The 26,277-nt window shown below is 40.6% G+C and overlaps 4 protein-coding genes across 4 annotated transcripts in view; 2 read left to right on the forward strand and 2 right to left on the reverse strand.

Moving 5' to 3' along the window:
• Positions 1–1,783: 1,783 nt before the first annotated feature.
• Positions 1,784–3,073, reverse strand: tnnt2c (troponin T2c, cardiac). Its single transcript, XM_068307103.1, has one exon. The coding sequence runs from the start codon at positions 2,892–2,894 to the stop codon at positions 2,112–2,114; it is 783 nt and encodes a 260-aa protein (XP_068163204.1). The 5' UTR covers positions 2,895–3,073; the 3' UTR covers positions 1,784–2,111.
• Positions 3,074–6,872: 3,799 nt separating this feature from the next.
• LOC137589378 (transcription termination factor 2, mitochondrial-like) lies at positions 6,873–9,065 on the forward strand. Its single transcript, XM_068307102.1, has 2 exons — positions 6,873–6,928; positions 7,622–9,065. The coding sequence occupies exon 2, from the start codon at positions 7,642–7,644 to the stop codon at positions 8,707–8,709; it is 1,068 nt and encodes a 355-aa protein (XP_068163203.1). The 5' UTR covers positions 6,873–6,928; positions 7,622–7,641; the 3' UTR covers positions 8,710–9,065.
• Positions 9,066–9,555: 490 nt separating this feature from the next.
• Positions 9,556–20,590, reverse strand: LOC137589377 (cryptochrome-1-like). Its single transcript, XM_068307101.1, has 14 exons — positions 19,679–20,590; positions 14,588–14,696; positions 14,356–14,498; positions 14,083–14,267; positions 13,895–13,983; positions 13,589–13,729; positions 12,628–12,939; positions 12,162–12,313; positions 11,858–12,060; positions 11,146–11,247; positions 10,936–11,043; positions 10,570–10,644; positions 10,335–10,439; positions 9,556–10,235 (listed from the first exon to the last, which is right to left on the reverse strand). The coding sequence occupies exons 1-13, from the start codon at positions 19,834–19,836 to the stop codon at positions 10,339–10,341; spliced, it is 1,878 nt and encodes a 625-aa protein (XP_068163202.1). The 5' UTR covers positions 19,837–20,590; the 3' UTR covers positions 9,556–10,235; positions 10,335–10,338.
• A 3,265-nt stretch (positions 20,591–23,855) lies between these two features.
• Positions 23,856–26,277, forward strand: part of btbd11a (BTB (POZ) domain containing 11a) — a 149,374-nt gene continuing 146,952 nt past the window's right edge. The window contains exon 1 of the mRNA XM_068307099.1: positions 23,856–25,122. Within this exon, the coding sequence (XP_068163200.1) occupies positions 24,258–25,122 (865 nt within the window). The 5' untranslated portion in view covers positions 23,856–24,257. The remainder of the gene's footprint in view (positions 25,123–26,277) is intronic.

Raw genomic sequence — 26,277 nt, forward strand, 5'->3', positions numbered from 1 at the left:
GTCTTTCATTCTCTTTGTGAACTTGAACTCCTCCATTTGGGGCAGTAACTCATCCCTTATCTGTAAAGATTTGTCCAACTATGGCCTCACATTTGTGAAGGGAGAAGCTCCAGAAGAAGCAAGTCGAGTCCTGGATTATTAGTTACCTGACTGATGGGCCGCAATTTGAACAACTGAGAGGACATATCTAAGCAGGTGGTCAGCAGTACAGTGGTCACATTTTCTGTACAACTAAGGTCAGCTGCAGCAATTCTCAGATGACTCCAATAGCGGGGAGTGTCGATGGCAGATGGAAGAGACAGGAAGCTGGTTGACAACCATTTGGCACGATGTGGAACAACCGCTTTGACAACAGAGTGGACCTAAACTTGTGCTTCTCGAGAAGACGGGTCCTGTTGTGTAAATGTTGCCTGTCTTTTAACAGCATCCTGTTCAGTGCAGGTTCTGTTTGGTTCAGCAGCAGCAGGAGAGCCAGCAAATAGGAGAAATAAGCCACTAGAAGAAGTTGGCTTTGTTCCGGGAACCCTTGAGTTTGTTATGTAGAGAAGGTTGTCGCATAAAGACCTTAAAATAAATAGACAACCCCCCACATCTCCTGTACAACCTACTAGTTAAACTGTTTTAAATGAGTGGCTCTTTTTTGCCCCTGCTGTAGTGAGAAAAGTTGACATTCCATAATTTCAAAGCCACTTTTTTTGCTGTTGTTTTTAGTTATTATGATTTTTCTATTAGAGGATAGAAAATCAAAATAAAACCACTTTTAAAATTTGTATTTGAATACAAAAATGAAAAATCTCTATTGTAAATACCAGTTAATGAAATGGAAATTAGAAAATATAAATAATAATATAAATTAATAAAGATTATAGTATTTTTCACTATAATCAATTTTTCACTAAAACACATATTTTCACTCATTACAACTTTTATTAAGGCTAAATTTTGTTTTTCAAAATATGAAAGTGGAAAGTTTATCTTGGTGGATGAAAGAGCACACTGTTCTTCAAAGCAAAATGTAAACATTTGGTACCAAAGGCATTGTGTGAAGTGTGATTCCATCAATATATGAAAAAAATCCTGCAAATGTAATCTGAATGTTAATGCTGTACTTAAAGGTCTTATGAATTATCTAAACTATGAATGAATGAATTCATGATAAGCTTAGTGAAGTGAATGTACGGAAGCAGAAATGTTTATGATTTTCAAATACTTTTGTAGACAGGTAATTTTTCTTTTAAAGTAATTATACTAATACAAATCATAGTAATCATAATAATCACAGTAATCTTTATCAAGGCTTTAATAATAAGGGGTTCCACAACTTTCTGTGCATTACTAGCTTAATTCACATCCTAATTTCTCTTCAGGTGACAGCAATCTTTCATTGCAACAAGAAACAATCGGTTCATTGAGAGTTTTGAGAAGCTGTTTAACACCCCACCGTCAGGCTTCTGTGAACTCTTGGGGTCATAGGTTTGACCTCTGCATGAGCAGTTGAGTCTTTTGACTTAAAACAGAGACTAAATTAGATCCTTAAAAAGTCAGCTGTTCAACACCTGTCAGACTTACACACACACTCTGACAAAGGGACAAATCCTTGTCCATCATTCAATTACGTGAGCAAAAAAAAAACCAATTTGTTATCCACTATACAGTATATGAAAGAACAGAAACATATGTTGTGCGTCTTTGATTTGAGTTACTGTGAATTTGATCACAAACATGTAAATAAAATCACTTGACTCTAGATGTTTTTGTCTTGATTTATTGCAGATAAATCAAATGTTGGCACCTTATTTAAATGCCACTGAATCAATACAATATTTAAACTATAATTCAAAATATTATTGTGCGCACGTAAAACAAATCCTTTACAACTGTTCTGGTGAACATATTGGTTAAAGATTATAAAAGAACCATGTTATGCTCTTGTGGAATACTAAAAATAATGGAGTCTTCTCCACTGCCTGAATAGGTGAACACTAGCATGACAAAGTTAGAACAATCTGATATTTGAAAACCCCTGGGGTAGCACTTATGATGCACTTTGGGAACAGACACCAAATTGTCCCAAAAGAACTTGGACGTCCAGGTATGCAGCTGTGGAACCCCTACTTCCAAGAGCCAGACTTTCCCTTTACTCCGCGAGTCGTCTTGGATGTTTTGGAGAACCTCTGGTGGTCGCTGACTCGGTTTCGGAGGACGTAAATCTCGTACTTCTGCCTCTTGAGCTTTTCAGCCAGCTCAAACTTTTCAGCGTGCAGCTGGTGAAGCCATTGCCAGAGATCCTGCGCCTTCTCCTCCAGCTTCTCCTGGTTCAGGTGGTCGATGTTGAGCGGCTTCCGGCGCTCCGTCAGGGCCTTTTTCTTTTCCTCTCTTGCTGTCAGTTTTTTGCCCTTCTTCTGGTCCACCTTCTGCAGATAACCTCCAAAGGACTTGTTGGTGAATATCTTCTTCTTCTTTGCTTCCTCCTCAGCACGCAGTTTGGCTGCCTCCTCTTCACGCCTTGTCCTTTCTTCAGCTAGACGTGTTTGGCGTTCACGCTCCTGCTCAGTGCGAACCCGCTGTTGCTCCGCTCTGTCAGAACGACGGCGCTCAATGCGATTTCGCAGCTCCACCAGCTCTTCCTCCTCCTTCTGGCGGTTGGAGAAATGCAACTCAATCAGGGTCTGGAGGTCGTTGAAGTCCTTTTCGACTCTTTTGCGATGCAAGTCATCAAAATCCACCTTCTCGCCATCAGGGAGCTTTGGAGGAGCAATATTTGGCACATATGTTGTCTTGTGGCGTGGTTTCTGCCCCTGCTCGTTCTCATCTTTCTTCTCTGTGTCATCAGTTACTTCTTCCTCCTCATCCACCTCCTCATACTCCTCTACAATTTCCTCAGTGTCTGACATTGTGGTATATCAGAGGCTTTCTGCGTTAGAGAAGGCAGATTGAACAACCAAGATGAGCTGGCGTCTAATGTACAAGAGGTTAGGGGAGCTGGATGGAGGCTTGAATAGTTTTAAGGGTCTGGCTTGACCATGTGACCACCGGCTGAGCAAAGTCTCCAGAGTGTGAGTCAGGAGCAGGATAGCTTTTGAGACAGATGGAATAATCTATTTTCTCCTCACCAAGTCTTGTCAGCCAGACACACCCCCACTTATCCCCCGTAGACCCCCCCACCCCTACCCCCTGCTCTTTACTCTGACCCTGTAGTGCTCATCATTCCTTTGTAAGGACAAGATGAGAGACTATTTCAGATACACAACAGATGCACACACATGCTTGTGGTCATAGCATCCTGAACAATTAACATCCATACTTTAAAAGGCGTACTGAGCCTCTGACACGGTGATGAGGATGCAGAAATAAGAAGGATCTGTGGATGTCGGGCCACAAAGACATCACAATAGTTTAATAGCTGCAGCAAAAAAAAATACAGCTTTTCTTTGCAAAAGAAAAAAAACCCTTTGAATTTCTTCAATTTTAAATGTGAAGTACAGCACACATGAAGTTTTCAGGTCTCGCAAATAAAAAGTGTGTTTGTCTATATTAAGTCATTTCCTTCAACAACAGTTGATGGATTGTGATTAAATGTGGGGGAGGGATTGGTCCAGTGCAAAGGAGGAGTCAATTTCTTTAAATTTTGTATATTATAGTGATCCCCGAAAGGAAATTAAGTGCACACACATGCATATATATTAATATGTTCAATGTTCAGGCCCCTGTAACACACACAAACACACAAGGAGGCCTGTAAGCTTGCAATGGGAGGTAGAGTGGTGGGCAGCTCCTACATGGTGTGCCCCAAATGAGCAACTTGTAAAAGGGTAACGGCGCCTTGCTCAAGGGCGCCTCGCTCAAGGGCGCCTCGGCAGTGCCGACACCTACCACTATTTTCTGAGATCAATCCAGATTTAGATTGTGAAAATGCTCTCAGATCAGATAAAATTTCTTGATGTCAAATATCTAGTGAACATTTATAAAATTGATATTTACATAATAAGGTGTGTTTTGCCTTGGTCTTCAGACTATTTTACAATTTTGAATGAGAGTGGTATTTACAGAGGGACAAACAACTACAGCCAGTCACAGAATCTTAAATACTATTAGTACTGTACTGTACAGCAACAGTTATATTTCTGTAAAGAAAGGCAACACCACCCTCAACAAAAGACCATCTATAAGTATAACAACATTCAAGATGAGCTTTACTCATCCGGCTTTGTCTCCACTTTGGAATGTAATTAAAACATTCCTGTTATTGGAGACTTTCTGCTTTCAGTGCCATGTGGATTAAAATTTAATTGCTCCCATGTGGTAACATTTAAAGGTTGTTGTCATCAATTTGTGTTTCCATGTCTTGAGCTTTCAGTGGAAACCATAGTATTTAAATGACGAGATGACTGACAAGGAAAGACAGGTGTTCTATTAAGTCTGAGAAGTTTCTGACATCTACTGTACTCATATGTGATGGATAAGACAAATTCTTCAGAGGGCTAAATTACAGTAATATAAATCTTGAAGTCAGACTAAGAGAAAACCAACTCACTGTGGCCTCAAAGGACTAAAAAACAAAATCAAAAACAAATGTCAATATAAATGAGACTGTCTCATCCCAGATCTCCACTAAAACATGTCTATACACAACATGAGGACAACAGGTGGTTGCAGTGTAATCAAAGCAACCTTGGTTACTGGTGACAAGGGACAACTGTGTCAATCAGTAAAGGAAGGAGACAAATGAAAGCTAAAAATAGTGACACTGCTATTCAACATAGTACGATACGAACAAATAGATACAGTAAAGTTCTTTTATAATTAAACTTGATGGAACTGACATCACACTGAAAAAAACATTGTCGAGGTTGAAAAACAATTGATTTCCTTTTAAAAATAGAAGTAATAGCATCCAGAACAATTTATTATTTGTTGTCGTCCAATAAAATTAGCGTTTCTCCCACAATGAGTCAGTAAATAAAACCTTTTATAAAACGTGTGTGCAGTTCATTAAAGGAAGCAGAAACACTTCGATAGGCAAAGGTGGGTACACAGCGACCTCTTGTGGACAAAAGTGTGTACAACCGTTCCAAAGTATGTGCACATGAAACTGAAACACAATCCCTCATCTTTCCTTCAAGGTACTCAACTCGTAAATAGGGATGACCTCGTCGATTTTATCGTTAGTGATGGCAAATTATTGATTCAAACTATATTTTTCTTGTTTTAGGTTCAGGCTGAGGTGGCTTTATTTGGAAGCAGATTTGATTTAGAAATTTAAGGCAAGGCACCCCAACTCGACTTCAGAGTTTGCAAACAGTATTGACACTAGACATGTGACACAAGTATTCAAGTCTTCACCAATTAGGGCAGAATATAAGAATGAAAACCACAAAAATAAATAGCCACTGTAATAATGCATAGTAATTAATAAATGTTCAATAATTTCATCGGTGACAGTTATGATTGGACAGAATAGGCTCAGTTGAGATTTGATTAGGAATATAAGCTAAAGAGGAACAAATGTCAAGCGAGAACAATTCTGAAGCTCTAAATGTCTGTGTTACTAAAATAATTCAAATTAGTATTCATTCAGTGTTACAAACGGAGATTTACTTTTACAGAATCAGCTGGACTTTAACTTAAATAACTTTCGTATTCATCTTTCCTATTTTAAGTTAATTAAAAGAATAAATAGGATCATTTGAAAATGTAAAAAAAATTCAATGAAAGACTGACTGGTCCTTAGAATACAGCAAATGATTTATTGATTTCAATTATTGTTTTCCGTTTAAAAATTGGTAGGTTACGCTAAATAGTTAATTATCTGTTCCCCTTAGCCAGAGTAGCAAAAATTAGCAAATACTGGATAACTTATTTACAGATATGAAATTATTATTCAATTTCTTATATGTCAGCCTATAATTTAGCTGCAACATACAGCCTGAAGAGTACGGAAGCGTAGAGCTGCCACACCAAGAAAATAAAAACCGGGACGTATCACGTTATTTCGTGATACGTATCTCGGAATTTCGTGATAGTATCACGTTATTTCGTGATAAAATGTTATGTTGACCCGCGACCTGCGTTTGCGGATTAAGCGGTTTAGAAGATGAATGAATGAATGAATGAATGAATGAATGAATGAATGAATGAATGAATGAATGAATGAATGAATGAATGAATGAATGTTATGTTGACATGATGGAGCTTGTATCCATGCAGCCGGCCGTGTCCCTCCAGCTCATCAATGAGGAACGACCCTCAAGAGGGTCCGACTCGTTTTTCCTCCGGTATAGCCCCATCTTTTTCAGGTGTCGTCTTAGGGTACGCATGCTTATATAAATGTCATCCACGGAGCCCAATAACTGTAAAATCTCACCATGTCTCAAGCCAAGCATGAAATATAATTCAATGGCATCATGTAAAGGAGCCATGATTTACTGATGGCCAGCAGACAGTAAATGAAACCACTTTAAAAAGTCCTATCACGTTATTTCGTGATACGTATCACAAAATTACGTGATACTATCACAAAATAACGTGATACGTATCACAAAATAACGTGATAGGTATCACAAAATAACGTGATACTATCACAAAATAACGTGATACGTATCACGAAATAACGTGATACGTCCCGGTTTTTATTTTCTTTGTGTGGCAGCTCTACGCTGCCGTAGAAGAGGCTTGACAGACAATTTAACTTTTAAATGTGGCTTTGGAAAAAGACTTCCGCGTCAATTTACGTCACTACCGTCTAAGTTCCATAAATGGTCAGGAAGGCGGGGCTGGATGTGACACACCGCCTTCTGCCAGTCCGCAGGGAGTCACGTGCCACTCGTGTGCTGTGTCACGTTGATCTGAAAGCTCCGCCTCCCATGAAAGGAGAGCAGTGGGCGTAACCAGATGAGCTGCTGCTGCATGTCCAAAGGAAACAGATAAAGTAAGTGGCTATTGTTTATTTTATATAATAATACACCCCCTGTGTGTATTGTTGGTGCTGTTACTGCATCTAGTTTTATTTCCATGTGTGCAGTGTGCGTATTTTTACGCTGATATTGTATAGAGCATACATAATATGTAAATGAGTACTGCGTTGTAGCACACGCTGTTCCTAATGTTTGTTCCAGTTCACAACAACTACGTATTCATGCGTTGCACAACAACTTAACACAGTCTCTTGTTTATTCACACACATGGTGGTGGGACTCTAAATGAATTTACTCATGTACTGCATGCTGGTATCAATTCCAGAATACCTGAATTATTCCTGTTATGTCCAACTTTTACTTTATAACAGGAAACAAAATTCCCGGTTTTCTCTTCTTACCATATAGGTCCACATATTTATTTTTTTTTAACTTGGATTAATGCATTTAATTGAAACATCTTGTGTGTGTGTGTTTTTTTTTTTAACTTAAACCCTCATACATGCCTTGAACAAGCAGACAAGCCCGATCAGTGACATACTGCAGCTCCACAGGAACAACAGGCTGAAACATTCCTTTGTTCTGTGTGTAATTGTGTACGAATCAGTCAACGTTTAATGTCACACTGTATTTTGTCTAAGCCTGTCATTCGTTCAGTGCTACCTTCCAAGATCCCTGAATATAAATGTTCTTTGTTGTCCACACAGGCACACTACACCCATCAAAAATGCTACGTGTCACCACTGCATCCTTGTGCACCTGCTGCCAGAGGATGAGGTTCCTCCTTCCTCAGACTGCCTCTGCCTCCACGGTGACTTTTCCTAAAAGAAGACCGGAGAACCAGCACATAGTGGTATCCTTCTGTGAACTCTCGGTGGATGTTCAAAAGATCCGCAAGTTAAAGGGGTGGATTTTGTCAGAGAGCTCAGCTTTTGTGGCTGAGACAGCTGACCTGCTGAGAGACATGGGTGCCAACATGACAGCGATCATCCGCATCCTGGAAATTCACCCTGAAGCTGTTCTGTGCCGGCCTGAAGAAATCGCCGTCCAGCGAGAACTTTGGGAGTCGGTGTGCCCTGACAAACTGGAATTACTGAGCATTGTTGAGAAGTTCCCAGCTTCTTTTTTCACACCAACTCATCATAGCAACCAGCGAGCCAACATCCTTTACCTCCAGAGTCTGTGCCTAAGCAGGAGGGTCATTGGCAAGCTGATGGGCAGCGCTCCGCAAAGCCTTAGTCGACCAGTGGAATGGAACCAGGAGATCATCCACATTCTGAGGGAGACCTACCTGGATCTCGGTGGAGATGAGGTCAACCTGCACCTCTGGCTGCAGAAGCTCCTCAGTCAGAACCCTTACATCCTGCTGCAGCCAGCCGAAGCCTGGAGAGACAGCCTGGGATTCCTGAGGCAGCAGGGTTTCACCACACAGGAACTCTTGAGCCTGGTCTCAAGCCTCAGAGCCTCCATCACGGAGCTGAAGTTGGAGAATATGCAGCAGGCATTGGCCTTTGTCGAGGAGGCTTTCGCCTGCACCAAAGATGAACTTAAGCAAATAGTGATCTGCTGCCCGGCTGTTTTGCACTACTCCTTTCCCACCTTGGTTGGGCGTTTCCAAGGCCTTATGGATGTTGGGGTGACCGTGGAGCAGGTTAAGGAATCTCCCAACATCCTTGAGCTAGCTACTCACATTGTGCTGTATCGTATCCAGAAGCTTGCTTCCTGTGGGTATGATGTGCACTTGGGCAAACTGGATGCGATTGTAGGAACTAAGGAGGATGTTGAGATGAAGTAATGGAAGCTGCAGCTCAGGCAGCAGCAGCTGCTCTAAGAGCTCCACACAATCCCTCATGTCTGCAAAGCCATAGTGCATTATGGGACACACATGAACACACATAATGCACTACACAAACACTTTATCAGGGTCCAGTGATGCCCCCCTTTAAAGACTTCATCTGGGATTGTCTGTGATAGCCAAATAGCCATCACACCAATTCACTTGATGCTATTCAATAGGAAATTAATGTTTTATAATATTCTAGCCAATAACCAATGCTCTTTCTGATTAACATTAACTGTGATGCCAATCTTTGCCTGTCATTCTTGTAAATCAACATTAAATACATTTGTACGATTGAATTTCACATTTATTCCTTTGTGTAACATGGTTACCATACTTTTAGTTCAGTTTGAGATCCATAGATTCCAATAAATCTCTATTTTTAATTAGTGTATATTATAAATATGTATGGCAGGTTTTGTGATAATTCCCAATATCTGATCACAATTGACGGATTTGGTGAGACTTTAATCTGAAAATTCAATTTTAACCAGCACTGCTTTATCAAACCAATCCTCACTGACCGCTTCAGGAAAGGCCAGCAAAGCGATCAATCTAAACCCAATTACAAATCTGGTGTACGGGATCAGCACCTCTGATGAATGGGTGGACATCCAGGTCATACCAATCTATTAGGAGGAGGATTACTGCTACAATCTTTTCTGGAGGAGACGCACACAAACTGTTTTTTCAACCCGATTTTAAGTAAACAATCTGAACGAGAAGAGACAAAAATCAAGTGAAGCAGTTCTCGCCAGTAGTACATTTATTGGGGGAATTATACAGGGGGACACAATGATATGAAGATTTTGCACTCCTGCCGCCTTTGCACAAAAACTTGATCGTTAACATCATATCGATTTTGCCTCTACAGTGAACAAAACGAGCCGACTAGTACTAAGATAGAAAAGGGAAATGAAACGCTTTTGCTGATAAGATACACTGTATAGCTCAAAATGGAGAAGCATAAATGAGGACCGGCAGTGGCATGAGAAGGAATACAAGATTATGTCTACTTTTTGTTTGTTTTGTTTTTGAAGGGGAATACAGTCTATAAATGTTTAGAATCTTATTGAAAATTTTCCAAAAAGAAATGTCCATCCACAATGGTTTCTCATATCAAAAATATATCAATGGGTCTATGGCTACACAAAGAAAAAACACACATACAATATCCAAATATGTACAAGCTGTATGTGAGTTATAATTATATGTACAAGGACGTCTGTCCCGGCAATATTAACCCAGACATAAGCGCAGAGTAACAGCCACTCCAGTGGTGTGAGCACTGGACCAGGCTATGCAGTCCACTTTATAATATACAGTCCCATTGTTTGAGAAACCGGAGATGTAGATGGCGAATTTACTTCCTCCTCCATAAGATGTGTTGATAAAGCAGTGTAGTGCTTTAACAAAAATGTCCTTGCATCAATTCTGTGTTGAGCTGCGATAAGGTACCGACAGCAAGTCTTCAGAGACTCCTGCAAGGAGACAGAAGAACACACTGAGGAACTGAACCAACAGACAAACTTTTTAAGTCTTCAGGAATAATATTATCTTGAACTACCTTCCCTACTAACCTGTCTAGTGGCTGCTCTGTCTCTGGACTTTGGAGCTTTTGCCACTACCAGAGTCCTCATTGTGCCGCTTGCCACTGGTCTGCATGGTGCAGTGGTGTTCAGGTCCTACGACACAACAACAGGAGAGTATGAAAATGGAATACAATTTCATACAAATTCTGTCACTGAATACTAGAAATAATCTGGGGTAAAGGTTTCGGAGTAAAAATCCCTGAAGGGTGCTAGTAGTTTTCACCTTTCTGAATTGCAGGACCAGGAATCTGCTGTGTGCCTTCGGTGTAACACAGATTACCAGTGGCGCCTGGGTAACCTGGAATTTAGGGGAGATTTGAAGATTAGCTGAGAGGCAGTATCATAAGCATAACCAATCCATATTGTCAGGTTGGTGTTAAATACATCCACAAAGTCCTCAAGCTCCTGAAGTTTAACTAAATTAAATCAGTTGTTTCTTAAGTTTATGCAAAGCATTCCTCATGTGGTCATTAAAATGAGATGAATGGATGAAAAACCAGAAAAGATTCTGCAGCTAGCTAAGAGGGCTAGGTTCACTGTACAGTCAGAGAAATAACAAATTAATTGTGAAGTAGCTGAGGGTCCCCACCCTGGTGGTGTGAGGTGATGCTGGTCTGTGGGTCTCCCTGCATGTACATCATCACACCGCTCTGCCAGTCTCCCTGGGAGTGAACCGGCATCTGATAGCCTGCAGAAACTTAAGACAGAAACAGATCCTCATTAGACACAACGTCACCACAACAGACCATCAAAAATGACCCACAGAACCCAGAACCACTGCAACTTTTACATCACCTACCGGACGGAGCAGCTGCATCGTGTGAAGCTTCAGCTGGGAATCCCGCCTCACTGTTCCCATTCCTGTTACCACTAGAGTTGGACGGAACCGTAGCCAAAAGTCCTAAAGGCACAGTTAAAATACAATCAATGGAAACATTAAAGAGATTACATTTGTTGCAGTTATTTTTGGTTTGTTGTTAAATTCTCTGTAGTTACAAAAATATTAATTCGGGCATAATACTGTTAACTTTTTTCTCCATATTCTTAGCTTTTCTGAATTGATCAGAAAAAGTGAAAAAACATTAGTCACCAACGAAAAAGTTCCTCAACTTCTAAATGGCTAAACCTGCTCAGTCTGCTGTTGTATGACCTCCTCAACTTTGTTACTTGATGCCACCCTCCCTCAGATGTATCACCAACACATTTCCATTAAGACACTACCTTTTGTTTTTCTTGTTTTTTTTGGTCCTATTTTGCGTTCCAACACCTGGGCCTATTACTTGTCTGACTGCATTTCTTCAACCATTCTACTGATGTAATCCCATGTTAGCTAAATATAGGTCCAACCTCTGTTTCATACCGCAGCCAGAAAAATTGGTTCTCTTTCTGCTCACTTTCATGGAACATATTTTTTGTGAAAAGGGCGTGACTATCATTCCACACAGTTTTGTTTCTGCTTGAGATTGAAAAAACCTGTATTGTGTTAGAGTATAATTTTGTTGTTGCCTTACCGAGGCCTCTGTAACAGGACAGCTGCTGGTAGATCTGCTTCATTCGCTCAATGTTAAGGCGGCTGGCCTCTGCATGGTGCACCATGGGCTTGGGGTAGTGCACTCCGATTATGCATTTGGCCGCCTTCTGCACATTCTCTGGAGCATTCCAGGGATCATAAATGTATTTCGCTGGAAACCCTCTCAAAATGGGCAGGTATCGCCTATGTGGAAGGTGGAAGAGGTTTAGTTAGCAAACCCAGCTCAAGATTCCGACATTAGTTAGAACAGGGAACAAACATGAGGTTTGGCGGTGTAAGCATACCGTATGTAGTCTCCATTGGGGTCTGTGCGTCGGCCGAAACCCACGGGGCAGTAGCAGTGAAAGAACTGCTGGAAGAAAGAGCTGCAGGAAAGCCACATCCAGCTGCCAGCGTTCACGCTCCAGTCTGCATCCAGCAGCAGCTCCTCAAACACCTGCAGACGAGCTTTAGGTTAGCTGAGAAACAAAGGCGTTCACATGTGCTGGCCAGTGTTCCACCCCTCTAAGCTGACAGAGTTGAGATCATAGATTGCATGAACATCTCCAATTTTTCCTTTCTGTTTACAGAAAACATGTTTGCCAACATGTGGTTGTGCCAAACGTACATCGTTCACCAATTCTGGGAAGAAAACTTTCCAGGAAACCAACAGCTTGAACTCTTTTTGGACACACGAGGACTTAAAACCAATCAATAATCAAAGTTTTAAATCATTAGCATGCCAACTTGTCCATATACTGAGACATTTACCTTCATGCCCTCCTCCCAGCCGATCCACAGGTCTCCTCTTGTCAGGAAACAAGCCACAGCGTGTCTAGCCAGGTGGTGGATCCATCCCTCCTGCCTCAGTTGGGTCATGATAGCATCGATCCAGGGAAAGCCGGTGCGGCCCTCAGCCCACTTGGCCAGGGCCTCAGGGTTGCGGTCCCATGGTATTTGTACACAGATGGGGTTATTCTCCATCTTATCAAAGCAGGGGTTGTTGGTGGCTGCTGTGTAGAAGAACTCACGCCACAGCAGCTGACCATAGAGCGACAGAGGAGGGGAGCTGTTCTTCTTCACCTGAGGGGATTGCAGAAGAAGCAGGACAACTCACGGTTTGACTCATGTCCAAATGGAATGGTATCTCAGCACTTATTGAATCTTAGGAGGGCTGAGGTGGTCAAAAAACAGAAGTGTGTGCGCTTGCTTTTTTGAGGCACTAGCATTGTATTAATTTGAAAATGACAGAAAATGTGGATTTTTATGGGACTGCGGCCTGAAGCTAATGTCTGAAACCATAAAAGCATTAAACCGTTTCCTGATGTAACATAAACAAAGAAAGATAAAAGCGAGTGAGGAACACACAGCTATGATCCCATGTGCCTGGGTCTGCTTGCAAAATGTTAATTGGACATTTGCTAGCATTTAGCAACACCATCCTTAGTCAAGTAAAGTATTATCAGAAAAAATTAAAAATCTACATTGTATTTACTCACCACCAGTGTTAGAAGAACTCTTGTAATTAATAAAAACCCACCCATAATAACCACAAGAGGCATTTTAGCATCATCACCATCTGCCTCTGTTCACTCATTCAAAGAGAATATCCTCTTGTGTTGAATTAAAATTTAGTATTTCACATTTGGGTAAAGATGATTGTTAGATGGTAGAATCTGACTGCTTAACTGTTCACTGCTTCTTTCCACATTGGGGGTGTTTAATAACCTACCTTCCTGTAGAGGTCGGTGAGTTTGAAGTAGAACAGACGGCAGGAGAGGCAGCCAAAGCGCAGGTACGGACTGAGGCCCGTGGGGCTGGCGAGCAGGGAGTTAGCGTTCATTCTTGGACGCTCAAAGTTGGCCACCCATGCCTGACAACAACAGTCACATGATTAGATGTGACAAACTGTAAGTTCATGCACCATAAGGTCGAAGGACAAACTCATATTTGTTAAGCATTGTTTTCTTTTAAATGACAAAAAAAGTAGGTAGAATTATTCATTATTTTACCATGAAAATTATTTGTTCTGACTAACCTTCCTCTCTAAATGCCTCTCCAGTCGTGTGAGGGCTTCGGTCTCTCCCCCCGGCCACACAGCGGAGGACAGACCCTCAGTATCAAAACCTACATTGAACAAAAAACATTCAGATTTATTTATTGAGACTACATTTCAGTTTGGAGAAAAGGTGACCAAATCTGGTGTCTAGCCACACTAAAACTAACCCAGCTCTTCCAAGGAGGGGACCCCAAACTTGTCATCATGATCTTCGGATAGCGGTGTTGTGCATTTCCCCATGATGTCTCCCGTGATGGAGTCTGCAGGCACCTCCACCGCTTCCATGCGACTGATGAGGGTCTGGAAACGCTTGTAGGTAAGAGGGGACTGACCCCCATTCAACTCTATGATCCTGTGAGACAACAGAAAGTGTCAAGGGCCTGACAATGTGGTGTTACAGAAGCTTTAGAGTACATACAGCAAAGGTGATGATAACTCACTTGTCCAGGTCATAGAGTGTGTGGGAGATGCGAACTGTCACCTCCACTCCAGCTTCAGAGGCCAGTTTTTTAATCGCTGCATCTCTTTCTTTCCCAAAGGGCTCAGAGTCATACTCATAAGACAAACGAGAAATATTCCATTCCTGGACAACAGAACAAAATTAGCAACACAATTTCTACATTATATTCATACTGATCTTCAGCTTTACTTGAAATCGAATGATCAACTTACCTTGAAGAGTCTGGGAAAGACATCAGTGGGTTGGCCACGAATCACAAACAGTCGAGAATTGAGCTTGCGCAAGCTGGAGTCCAAGTCCTCAAGACTCTGCAGTAAGAATCTGGAAGGCAACAGGTACAAGGGAGGACAGGGGTTAAAATGCTGACAATATGTTTCAGTGTCAGGAACTCTTGTAGTGTTGAGGTTAATGCAAATGTAAGTAAGGTAACAGTACTTTCCCAAATGTGGGATTAAAAAAACATTGTTACATTCACTGTCTTCACTAACACAAAGGTAGCATGCAAAGTAGCATGAGTCTCAAAAGTTCACCAAGACAACAAACTGTGCATCTCCTTTTCAGTCACCCTCCAGAAAACATACAGGACTGGACTTATTCAGGCATTCAGGACTGAAACAGCAGTTCCTTCAGAACAAACCTAAAGCTTTAGTATCAAGTTTACTGCTGCTGTGTTCACCATCGATGCAACACATTTTAAAAAATAACAGAAAATACAAAAAAGTGTCTTTCCTTTGAACCAAAATAAAGACATAAGTCTTTCTCCTGGTGTTCACATATTCATGTGTGATGAAGAAAAGATAGAGATATAAAAATTTGCAACTTCAAATTAGCAGGTCATTCAAAGAAGAATGAATGAAATGTTTCTTTGTAATACCAAGAGCATAAAACTCAATGTTTCCCCTGCCTTTTTCAAGAATAAACACGTCATGAGGTAACTGTAAGAAAGCAATGGGAAATAATGAAATCTTTCATTACAAAAACTCTGTCCCTGAAAGAATTTATTTTAAAAAAGACAGACTAAACATATCATGAAGGACCCATGCACATAATAAATGAGTCAATCAACCAAGTTAATCTTCTGTGGGTGAGATCAGCGAAACAACAAGGCAATCATGCTGGCCCAAAAGAGACACATGAAGTTTACATATAGAATAAAGATATACCTGCTTGAATATTCTCCCAAATATATGCACTGTACTCCTGTCTTATCTATCCAAAACCAGCAATATGAATAAATCAATACACAAACACACACACACACACACACACATCCACAAATGTGTATAGACAGAGCGGCAGTAATATGGAGCTTCCCGTACTGTTGCTATAGATACCAAAGTTCGTAGGTGGAAGCTTCCGGTGTCAAATCTAATGATGTCTTCTTTTTTACTCTTACTGACATGAATGCCAGGTGTGTTTTGTGAGTGCAACGTGAACATTTTGATTGATTAGTGTGCAGGAGGTTGTTATCACCTATTAGACACACAATAAAAGCTATTTTAATCAATTATATTTTCTCCAGCACTGTTCAGCCAGTACCAGAGCTCCATAATGGGCTATGAGTGAAAGTCACCAAAATCTATTCATTTATCCTTATTCCTGTTAGGGTGTGATGACTAAACATCTTTAATCCATTTTAAAAAAGTTAAGAATGGAGAAGATTTAAAGGGACATTGAAATATTCAACTACCTGGTTGAAAACTGCCACTTATGGACACTTAATAAATAAAGTAATCTTCCGATGTTTCATCAGTCATTGAATTGCCTTTGTTTTGTCTAAAATGTGCTATGTAAGTAAAATTGGTTAATGTAAATACTGAACTGAAACAGGTTTCCTCTGTTAAATGTTTGCAGCACAGCAAACACAGACAGGTTTCCACTGATTATATGTTACTATAAAACATTTGGAATGTGGTTAACTGGGAGTGAGCACCAGGCTTCACTCTCCAACTGTAACAGTACACACTCACATCTGGAGATTGTTATAACCACAATCTTATCAGCCACCCACTAAATAGCTGCAAACAGTCAATGACCTGGATCCATGTTATTCTGTGATACTTAAATAAACACAAAACAGCAGCAGGGACAGTTTTTCCAGCGCTGCCCTTTGACGTAGCTCCTCCTGCTTCCACCTTACTTGATATGAAAACGTTTACGAAGCAACAGCTCAAAAAAATATATTAGTATATTACACAATATTAATATAATGATGATACTGTAATTATTCCTACTGTTGCTGTTATTTACAAAAAGAAAATAAACTAACACGAGTCCCAAATGAGGAGATCTGTCCTATTGTCTTGCAGCATTTTAGTCAATTATTCGTCAGAAAAATCAATAGACTAATGGATTACTGCGGAGCGAGAGCTTACAGATGGAAGCAGCTTTGTTCGGATAACCGATCACAATTGCACTCCTCACCTGATAGTTGGGGTCGTTTGTCGCAGCAAGAGAGCAGAAGTAGGTCAAAAAGACTAGAAGGATCGAGGGTTTTACTACCAACACACTGACCTACTTCCACCACAAGCGGAGATGTTGGGAAAATTATAGTGATAATATCATCTGACATTGACCAAACTGATTTGGCCACCGAGGATTGCACCCTTTATGTTAAGGACTGGGCTAATCACTGTTCATTTCGTCACCAAAAATAAAATCCTAACCTGAGCTGGCTGAGAAACACATGTCTTAAATAGAATCTACATGTTATATCACACTTTTAATGGCTTTCAGCCCAACCTGTTAGGAGGATAGTATTTGGAGACCAAGTAACATAAACGAGAGACAACAATTTTGCAAAGCTAGAGAAATATCACTATGTTCCAAGTAGTTCTTGTAATGCTGCAAATCAACCATCTTTCATATTATGCAATTCCGCAATTCATTCACATTCAATCACATACTTTTTGACGAGCTAAATTGTGATTTGAAGAACAAAATGCAATATATTCCTACATTTATGAAGGTCACAATGCTCAGTACTCATTGAAACTTTCAAATAAATCAGTCTAGTCTTCCTAATAACCATTTTTGATGATGCTATTTAATTTTATCTAATTACACTGGTATAAATTCATTTGACTCTGTAATTATCATCTCTGCATGTCAGCATAGTAATATTAGAAACGGAAGTGATTTTGTGTCGCCTGATTTGTGCATTAAAAAAATGAGATAGAGACAATGAATCAGGGCGTGGTGAGTGTTCTGCATGCATGTTCTGCATCACCCCAGGTTTCTGTTGCATAAGCGCAGAAGCATAACATGGATGCTCCATAACAGGCACGTTTGTGCTGCTGCTGCCCTACTCTTCCATTAACGCCTAAAAGCTGTAACGCAAACCAGAGCGCACACCAGGGAGGGAAGGAAAGGAGACCCTTCAGCAAGATGCCTCCTGTACTGCAAAGCTTTGCAGGTTTTTCACTCAGCTGCGTGCACAGATTGTCATATTTAACAATTTTCACTCAGGGGCAGTTAGATGACTGATGACAACAGCACACATTTGTAGGTGATAATGAATAAATCACAAAACGGAGAAAACATTCCACTGAAGGCTGACTCGGGTTTTATTAGCAGGTGAGATCAAAAAGAAGGGTACAATGGAGATGGCAAATTCTCCCCCGACTCCAACGTCTCCGGTTCATACCTCCCGTCAAATTAGCAAGTTAGGCTTCATACATTCTAACCAGGCTCATACTGCTAGTCCTTACATATAGCTTACGCACTTACACGCTCTAAACACGGTGATTGAATGTCAGTTATGTAAAATGTCAGAGATAAATGATGCACTGCCTCCCTGTAGCACAGACCTGATCCTATCCTGACATGTCAAAGGCAGAAAATGCCTTTAACATGTTTGGGCGGCATCTATATAAGATGCCGTCCAAACCATTCAGGTAAACTTCCATTGCTCAAGTTAATGCAAATCTTGCCAACTTATTGTTAACTCTGGAAAATATGTAAAACAAATCAAGTATAGAGGTGTAGACATTGCCATAATTCTAACTAAGTTCTGCACTTTGAACAGTTTCAAGGACAAACCTACACAAAAAGCTACAGATACCATTTTATCAATACTTCATCAATACAATAGTCAATGCAATCAAAGTTGAACTGTGTCTATCACTGATCTTATTGATAGTAGCATCAATCCTTTATTATTATGTTTTATAAGATGACGAATGTCAAGTCAGTTTAAGTATATCAGTCATAATCTAGTTATAATTCTACAAAGAAGAAACAGCTCAGCACCAGAGATATCCTCCATCCTTTCAGAAATGTTTATTTCTGAAACGTTCTGCAAATTTAAGGGATTAGAAATTCCTTTGAGTATAATAACAAAACATACAGTGTGACAGACAACACCTGCTGTTTGCCCACAGAAGTTGCAGCAGTGGCTCATTTTACGTGGTTTGAATCCCCTACCACTAGACAGCAGGTTTGTATTCTTGCTAGCTATTTAGCATTCAGTGAACCAACACCAACTGAGCACATATCACAAGTGTGAACCATGCCAATACATGACTTTCCCGAACTCAGTGCCTCAGTAAAGCAGACTGCAACAACCCCTTCAAAAAGGAAATGAATCACAATGCCAGATTTTTACATGTACGCAGCTCGGCTTCCTATATTTGAAAAGATGCACCCTTTTATTATTGTTTAGACACTACTAGCATTTTTATAATAATAGCTATTCCTTTAGAAATATCTGGAGCAACAAGGTTCAAATTAAAAAATACACTCTTGTCAAACAAAATTTAAAAATCTGACGAAGGGGTAAAGCATAAGACAAAAGCAATTTGCATTATAAATCATTGACGACTGAAACTGCTTTATTTTACCTCCAGGAACATTGAGTTCACCAACAAGTAAGAAAACAAAATGCTGCAAACATCACAAAAGAGAAGTTGGAAAAAGTAAATATCGGGGCTTTTTCCTTACGACCAGCAGTAGTGCATAACTTATCTGTTAATTTAAATATCCTTTGTGGACCCCACATTTGACCTTCATATAAATTTAGATTCATTTGTCTTATATTGTGGAATATAGTATATTTGATCACATACCCCCATAGATTATTGCTTCTTTTCCTGTTGTGATTTCTTCTTCACTGATTTCCAAGGTACTGTACCTCCATTTTTTTGAATTGTGTTGATGTGTAATGACAAAAACTACCTGTCACCATTTTCAGAAAGTGGCATCACGTTTACTGCTTTCATTTCATGACATGCATCATTATTATGAAGCTGATCACCCAGTGCCACGACTGTACTTCTATGCATGAGCGTGATGGATGTGCTTACCTCCACCTGTTGATCCCAACGTTGGAAGATCCCGCAAACCAGGGATCAAGGATGTAGACGCAGCGGACAGTATCCGCACCCAGCAAAGATTCCTTAAGCGACGGGTTGTCGTGGAGCCGCAAGCCCTTCCTGAACCAGTGGACCGTATTAATGACCATTACTCAACTGGACGAGTCCTTTATAACTTTTTGAATGATTAGAAGTCCTTAGTGCTCGCTCCACTAATAAAAAAAAAATAGAGACAGAGAAAAAAAACCGTGGTAGCTGGGGATCCAAATGTTCCAAAAGTGCACGTAAGCTATTTTCGCACACCCTCCTTGATTGCAGTAATAGAATCCAACTTTAGAATTAACCTTGTTCTAAAAGAGCCTTTTCCATAATGTCGACAAATTTAGAGATCGTCGCACGCTGAACCATTTGGACACGAAACTGCGAGCGCACCCTCCTGCAATGTGACAACCCCAACCCGGCGGGCGCTAGGACCCGGTTTGATGACGAGCACCGGCGTGTTCGTTGTATAACTTGTTTTTCTGAATACTGTAATGCGTTTACAATATTAAATAGATACAAGCACTTTAGTGGACTCGTATTGAAAACACATTATTTACGTATTTCCGTGGCTGAATAAATAACAGTATTCAAAATAACGTTATTTTAGACGGTGGCGCTGCTAACCACCACAAGACACGATGGCAAGTCTGGCTGCCGTCAACGCAAATAAAGCTGGTTATGTAAATACAAAGTCTGACAGTAATACGAGCAAATTCGTCGCCTGAACGTAACCGAAACAAATACTTAGCTGTTAAAAATCCGTTTCAATTCCGTATGCATTGTCTCCCCGCTGAAAAACGATTATTTATAATGTTAAATTCAGAAAATTTTCCTCAGTGTCACAGGGCTGCCGCTCTCCACCGCACCTATAGACAGTTGTGAATCCGCCCACACGGGACGCGCCAGATCTAAGCTCTCTGATTGGTTGAAAACGCTGAGTGCGTTTCCCAGCGTAGTCACGTTTCTGCAGCGTGTTTCTTCTGCCCTACAAGAGACGATAGCCGAAATGTCAGCGACATTAGTAAACTTGTTATCATGTTGCTGGGTGGTTTTTAACCTTCTAATGGTAGCCTCAGCACCTTAAAAGACTACTTTACAAAATGAGTAAATAGCAAATAAAATAAGTGTCGTTAAATGGTGGATAACAAGTGGATTGCATTTGATAAATTTGGCAAATATTCACGTGTTCTATATTCAAATATACAGTACAAAAAGAAATTCCAAGATTAGAGCATTAAATATTACAATGATATCAAACGAGATCTAATTTTACGGCTTGATCTGTTTAAATCCATTTTATAATAATATATTAATAATTTTAAAAACGTTAATTATAAAACATGCTCATAAATAAGACATAAATATAGAATAAAAGTGTATTAAAATATAATTCCTCTTGTTAGTTTAGGCCAGAGTCCACTGCTTTTGTTTACTGTAGAAGAACCCGGATGAGCACATGAATGTGGCATGAGCTCTCTGGCCTCACGCGCCGCCGCGCGCGCGCGTGTGTCGTATCTCTGCGGTCATTCAGCTTCTGACGCACTTCAGTCTAACTACCAGCTTTGCAGATAACCACGGTTCTGGTCAATAAAAATGAAGCACCGGAATTAGATAACTTATGTAAACCCAAGGGGCTGGGTTGTGTACGTACTAAAAACTTTTCGATGTACCTCTGAGACGTGTTTAACAAAAGTATATCTCGCGCCACGTTTTATATTTATAAGCATGTCGGTACTTTTTTTAAATATTACGTCATCTTTTGCCACATGTAATAAAAGCAATTTTAATTGCCACTGAGATAAACTTATTTTATCGTGATATTAAACCCGTATATATGCGTATGTAGAGTAATATATGTGCATGTGTGCTTAAATATTATCAGTATTATTATTAATATAATATTAGAGGTACGATTCAGTCATATTTTTGACGTTTTTTCTCAAATGTTTCGTAATTATGCAAGACGCTAAAGCGTCCAGTGCTGCAGAAGTAGATTCATATTTTGGCCACTAGGTGGCAGAAGAACATCACTTCAATGAAACGGTCGATCACGAACTGTAGTTGTAAAAGAGAATACTGTACCCCCGCATTTTTGGTCTGTTGTATCTCACTCTTAATCGAGCAATATTTCTTCATAATGATGGTGTAATGATGGTAGTATAAAAATAATGATGGTATTATGATGAACTATAAATGTATTATTATTATTTCTTTATAATGACTGCAGTCCTATTTGAATAGTGCTGATACTATGCACAATACTATGAAAAAAAGAAAAGGCTTTTCAATGTATGTGCATATTACACACACACACACACACACACACACACACACACACACACACACACACACACACACACACACACACACACACACATATATATATATATATATATATATATATATATATATATATATATATATATATATATATATATACAGACAGACAGACAGATAGATAGATAAGACTGCTAAGCAATACTAATATAACAACATTTAGTGATTTAGTTACCGTCCAGTTAAAAATGTGACTGTATAGCTTAGGAAATACTTTTATTTAAAGTACTCATTTTGCTGATAGAATTCTAACAATTTATCTTCTGAGGGCTAAATCATGATCATTTTGCTGTTACCTGGCAACCAATGCTAAATAAGTGAGGAGAAGCTTTGAAGGACCACAGTGCATGTGGAGAAGCAGCTCACACCTGCATACCAACGTTCTCACCTTGGTTAGTCAGCAATCTACATTGCATCGCATCATGAGCTCATAGTCGACAGTTTTGACAATGTCACAGACTGAAAGGAGGGATATGCTGATGATATCACCTCCTAACATGATCAACCTCATTTATCTAAAAATGAGAATTTTATACACAGCATACAATTTAATCAGAAATGGAACTGATCAATCATTTTCTCTATGGAGTTCATGTAAGAATGGCTTGTGTCTTGTAATCAGATTCAATTTGCCTGTGGTTGAATACAATAATACAATATTCAATTTAAATAATCTTACCAAAGTGACATTTCTGGCCCCCAAATGTTGCATCCAATAGCATGCAAAGGCTTACTGTGTGTCCCGTGGAGGATGTTGAGATATATAAAATCCTGCAGTCAATTAATGACACTAAACTACTCCCTCTGTGAGAGTAACCATCATGTCACTTTTCAAATAATCTAAGTGGAGTAAATTCTTCAGTTCTGGCATGATTAGTGCAGTGTCATGCTAAGAAAATATGTAAAGGCCTCTGGCATTGCAGGCAGCGTGGCCAGATGGATGGTCAGGGCTCAAGCATATAAGGAGAAGCCCCAGTAGAGTGGATGAATCATCATTCCACCAACTGTTCCTTTCAGCATGTCTTCAAAATGTGACTCAGTCACTGTTTTCACGTCTCGACAAAAATCTTGTATTATGATGAAGTACCACTAATCCCTAAAGCTGCTGCCATCCTGCATTATGAAGTATTTCTGATATGAAGACGCTTGGACAAATGCTCTTCATTTCCATGCAGATAGTTTGAAAGTTGCTGTATCAATAAACATTTTATCGATTTGAACATGGTGCCAGGAACATGGTGATGTTTCTAAGGGAGAGTTGCTTCAGCTCTGAAATAAATTAGACTTCTTCCTTCAAATGGCTATTGATGGTGGACATAATATCAAATGTAAAAGTTCTTCACCACAGGATTCCATCGTTCAGAGACAGACAGGACTCTCTTATTTCACAAATTTTAAAATGCAAAATGTTAGTTGAGCAAATAAAATATGTGTATTTCATTAAGATTGAAGGAATAACAGCAATGATGAACAAATGCTTAACATATTCAAACAGCTGCTATTATGTATAATAAATGACTAGAAATAAAAACTGTCGAACTGTTGAGAAAATAAAACAAAATATATCCGTTTATCTTCTTGCCCCATCACAACCATTTATTTCCTCTGACAAAACACACTTCATGTGGTGAAGCTGACATAAAAGACTTGGATGTGGGGTTTTTTTTTCTGTAATTATGTGTAATTAGACTACTTTTTTCTGTCAAAGTGCATTTCTTTTATGTATTTCCTCAGGGAGAATCCATCAGCGCCACACTTCACAACTACAAATAACGGATTAGTTGGCGCAGGTATGTTGCGTGTATATGCAATCATGTTAACAGGTAGCCTCTGTTGAAAGGTACCAGGCAGGTTATCTCTGTCAATCAATGATCATGGAGCAGCGGATTGGTTCACTGTGCCGCAGGTTCCGCCTCTTCATCGGAGTCCACCCCGCGCTGCGCTTGTTGCAGTGAGCGTGGAGCAGTCGTGCGCTCCCGCGTTACGCGTGTGAAGTTGTGGACTGGAGGATATCCGAGCCATCCGGCAACCGAGAGACAGAGGGAAAGTCCAGACTCATTAGTTGCTTTTTCACTCTGAAAGCTGGGAAATACAAGTAAGTCCTCAGACAGGCGGCTGAGAACGAGCAAGGGGACGAGTTTGTGGCATTTGACTGGGAGACCACGCATACCCAACAGTATGCGGTGCAGTTATGGCAGGCAAGAGTAAGACCGTCGTGAGGACGCTGGAGGATTTGACGCTTGATTCTGGTTATGGTGGAGCCGCGGACTCTGTCAGGTCGTCCAGCGTGTCGCTGTGCTGCTCTGACACACATCAGTCCGTTTCGCATGGGGGCAACTGCTGGCATCTGACCGGATCTATGCATAGCAGACAAAATAGTTTGGACACAGTGAACACCGTCCTGGCGGAGGACACGGAGATACTGGACTGCTCGGGTCAGAGCGCCAAACTGCCCGAGCTGGAGGACGTGCCATGGAGCCTCGGCGAGGTGGAGGGCGCACTGAGGAAAGACGAGGACCTGATGGTGGGGAATCCTCCACCTGAGGTCTTGGCGCGTCTGTCCACTCTCATCAGCCGCGCTCTGGTGAGGGTGGCCCGGGAGGCGCAGAGGCTCAGCCTGCGTTACGCAAAATGCACCAAGCATGAGATCCAGAGCGCCATCAAGGTAGTCCTCTCATGGACCATCTCCGTCAACTGCATCGCGGCGGCTCTCAGCGCCCTGTCCCTCTACAACATGAGCACCGGGGACAAGTTCAGCCGAGGCAAATCGGAGCGCTGCGGGCTGGTGTTCTCCGTGGGGAAGTTCTTCAGGTGGATGGTGGATAGTCGGGTGGCCCTCAGGATCCACGAACACGCTGCCATATACCTTACCGCCTGCGTGGAGAGTCTGTTCCGAGAGGTGTTCAGCCGCGTCCTGCGCAGCGCGCTGGTGGAGAGGGACAACGGGATCCCCAAGTTTACGCTGGAGTCACTGGAGCAAGCCATCAACAACGACTCGGAGGTCTGGGGTCTGCTGCAGCACTACCAGCACCTCATTTGTGGCAAGAACTCAAGTGGTAAGAAACTTTGAAAAAGAAAGAACCAATATTGAGATAGCAATCAGTGTGTAATCATTGGTGTGTGGTACGCAAAGTGATTTGATACCCATGTGTCACATACATTTTTATTCCCTCTCTATCCACTGGAAAATCCACCTGAAATGATAAAACACATCCAGCTTTCCCCAGATTTCAAATGTCTGTGTTCCTATATCAAGTAACAAGTGGCTCTTTATAGAATTACAATTTAAAGTTATAACAAAGACCTGATTAATGAGATCCAAATATGTACCTTCATTTAAACCTCAATTAATTTTGAGGAAAACTGACATTTTTATCTCAGTGCACATAATAATAATCTGCTTTGTCTAGAACAGTTGGGGAAGTAATACCAATATAAACACTAATTACTGGGGAATAAATGTAGCTTATTTAGCTCATATAATTGGACTCCCCTAAAAAAAAACCATGACAGTTTGTTGAATATTTATCAGCCTCAGCTGAGACCTCAAGGTCCGCCTCTACTGAAATAGGAACTGCCCTGGTTATCAAAGCTGTGCAGCAACGATAGGCTTTAACACAATAAGTATTTATGGTTGAAAACGATCCAAGGTGTTTCTCTGAGACTGTTGTGTTCCCAAATTTTCATTACGTACAGGAATGTTAATGTTAATGATTGTTTATGATAGAATGAGAGTCTGGGTACTTTGTGGTAAATGCCAGTTGTGACTCTGCAGAAACAGGATTTCTGTTGATATTGTGTGTGGCCTTAATGCTATTACTGTCTCACTCCAGAATGTGTAAGCTGTCAGTGTGGGCTGGCCCTCTTATCCAAAGCCCTCGATGAGTTGGCTATGAAACTATAAAGCAGAAGGGATTTAAACTGTTATTCCTTCGCTGAGAGCAAAACTGAGACAGAAAATCATATTGTGGTTCTTTCGCTAATGGTTGCTGCCTGACACTTTTCTTTCAACGGTTAGACGAAAATTTAATGTAGGTAAAAGAAAGTGCTTTGGTTGGGGGGAGTTTTACACATGTTCTACCTTCTCTTTTTTTTTGGTTGAGCTATTCCTCCATGAAAGCAGCAGACAAAATTCCTCCAGAAGCAATGTGAAGATAAATGGATTTGAAAGCTTTCACCTCTTTCACCTACAATCAGTCCGACAGTAACCC

Source organism: Antennarius striatus, chromosome 22 (assembly GCF_040054535.1).
Source record: "Antennarius striatus isolate MH-2024 chromosome 22, ASM4005453v1, whole genome shotgun sequence".
NCBI classification, from domain to species: Eukaryota; Metazoa; Chordata; class Actinopteri; order Lophiiformes; family Antennariidae; genus Antennarius; species Antennarius striatus.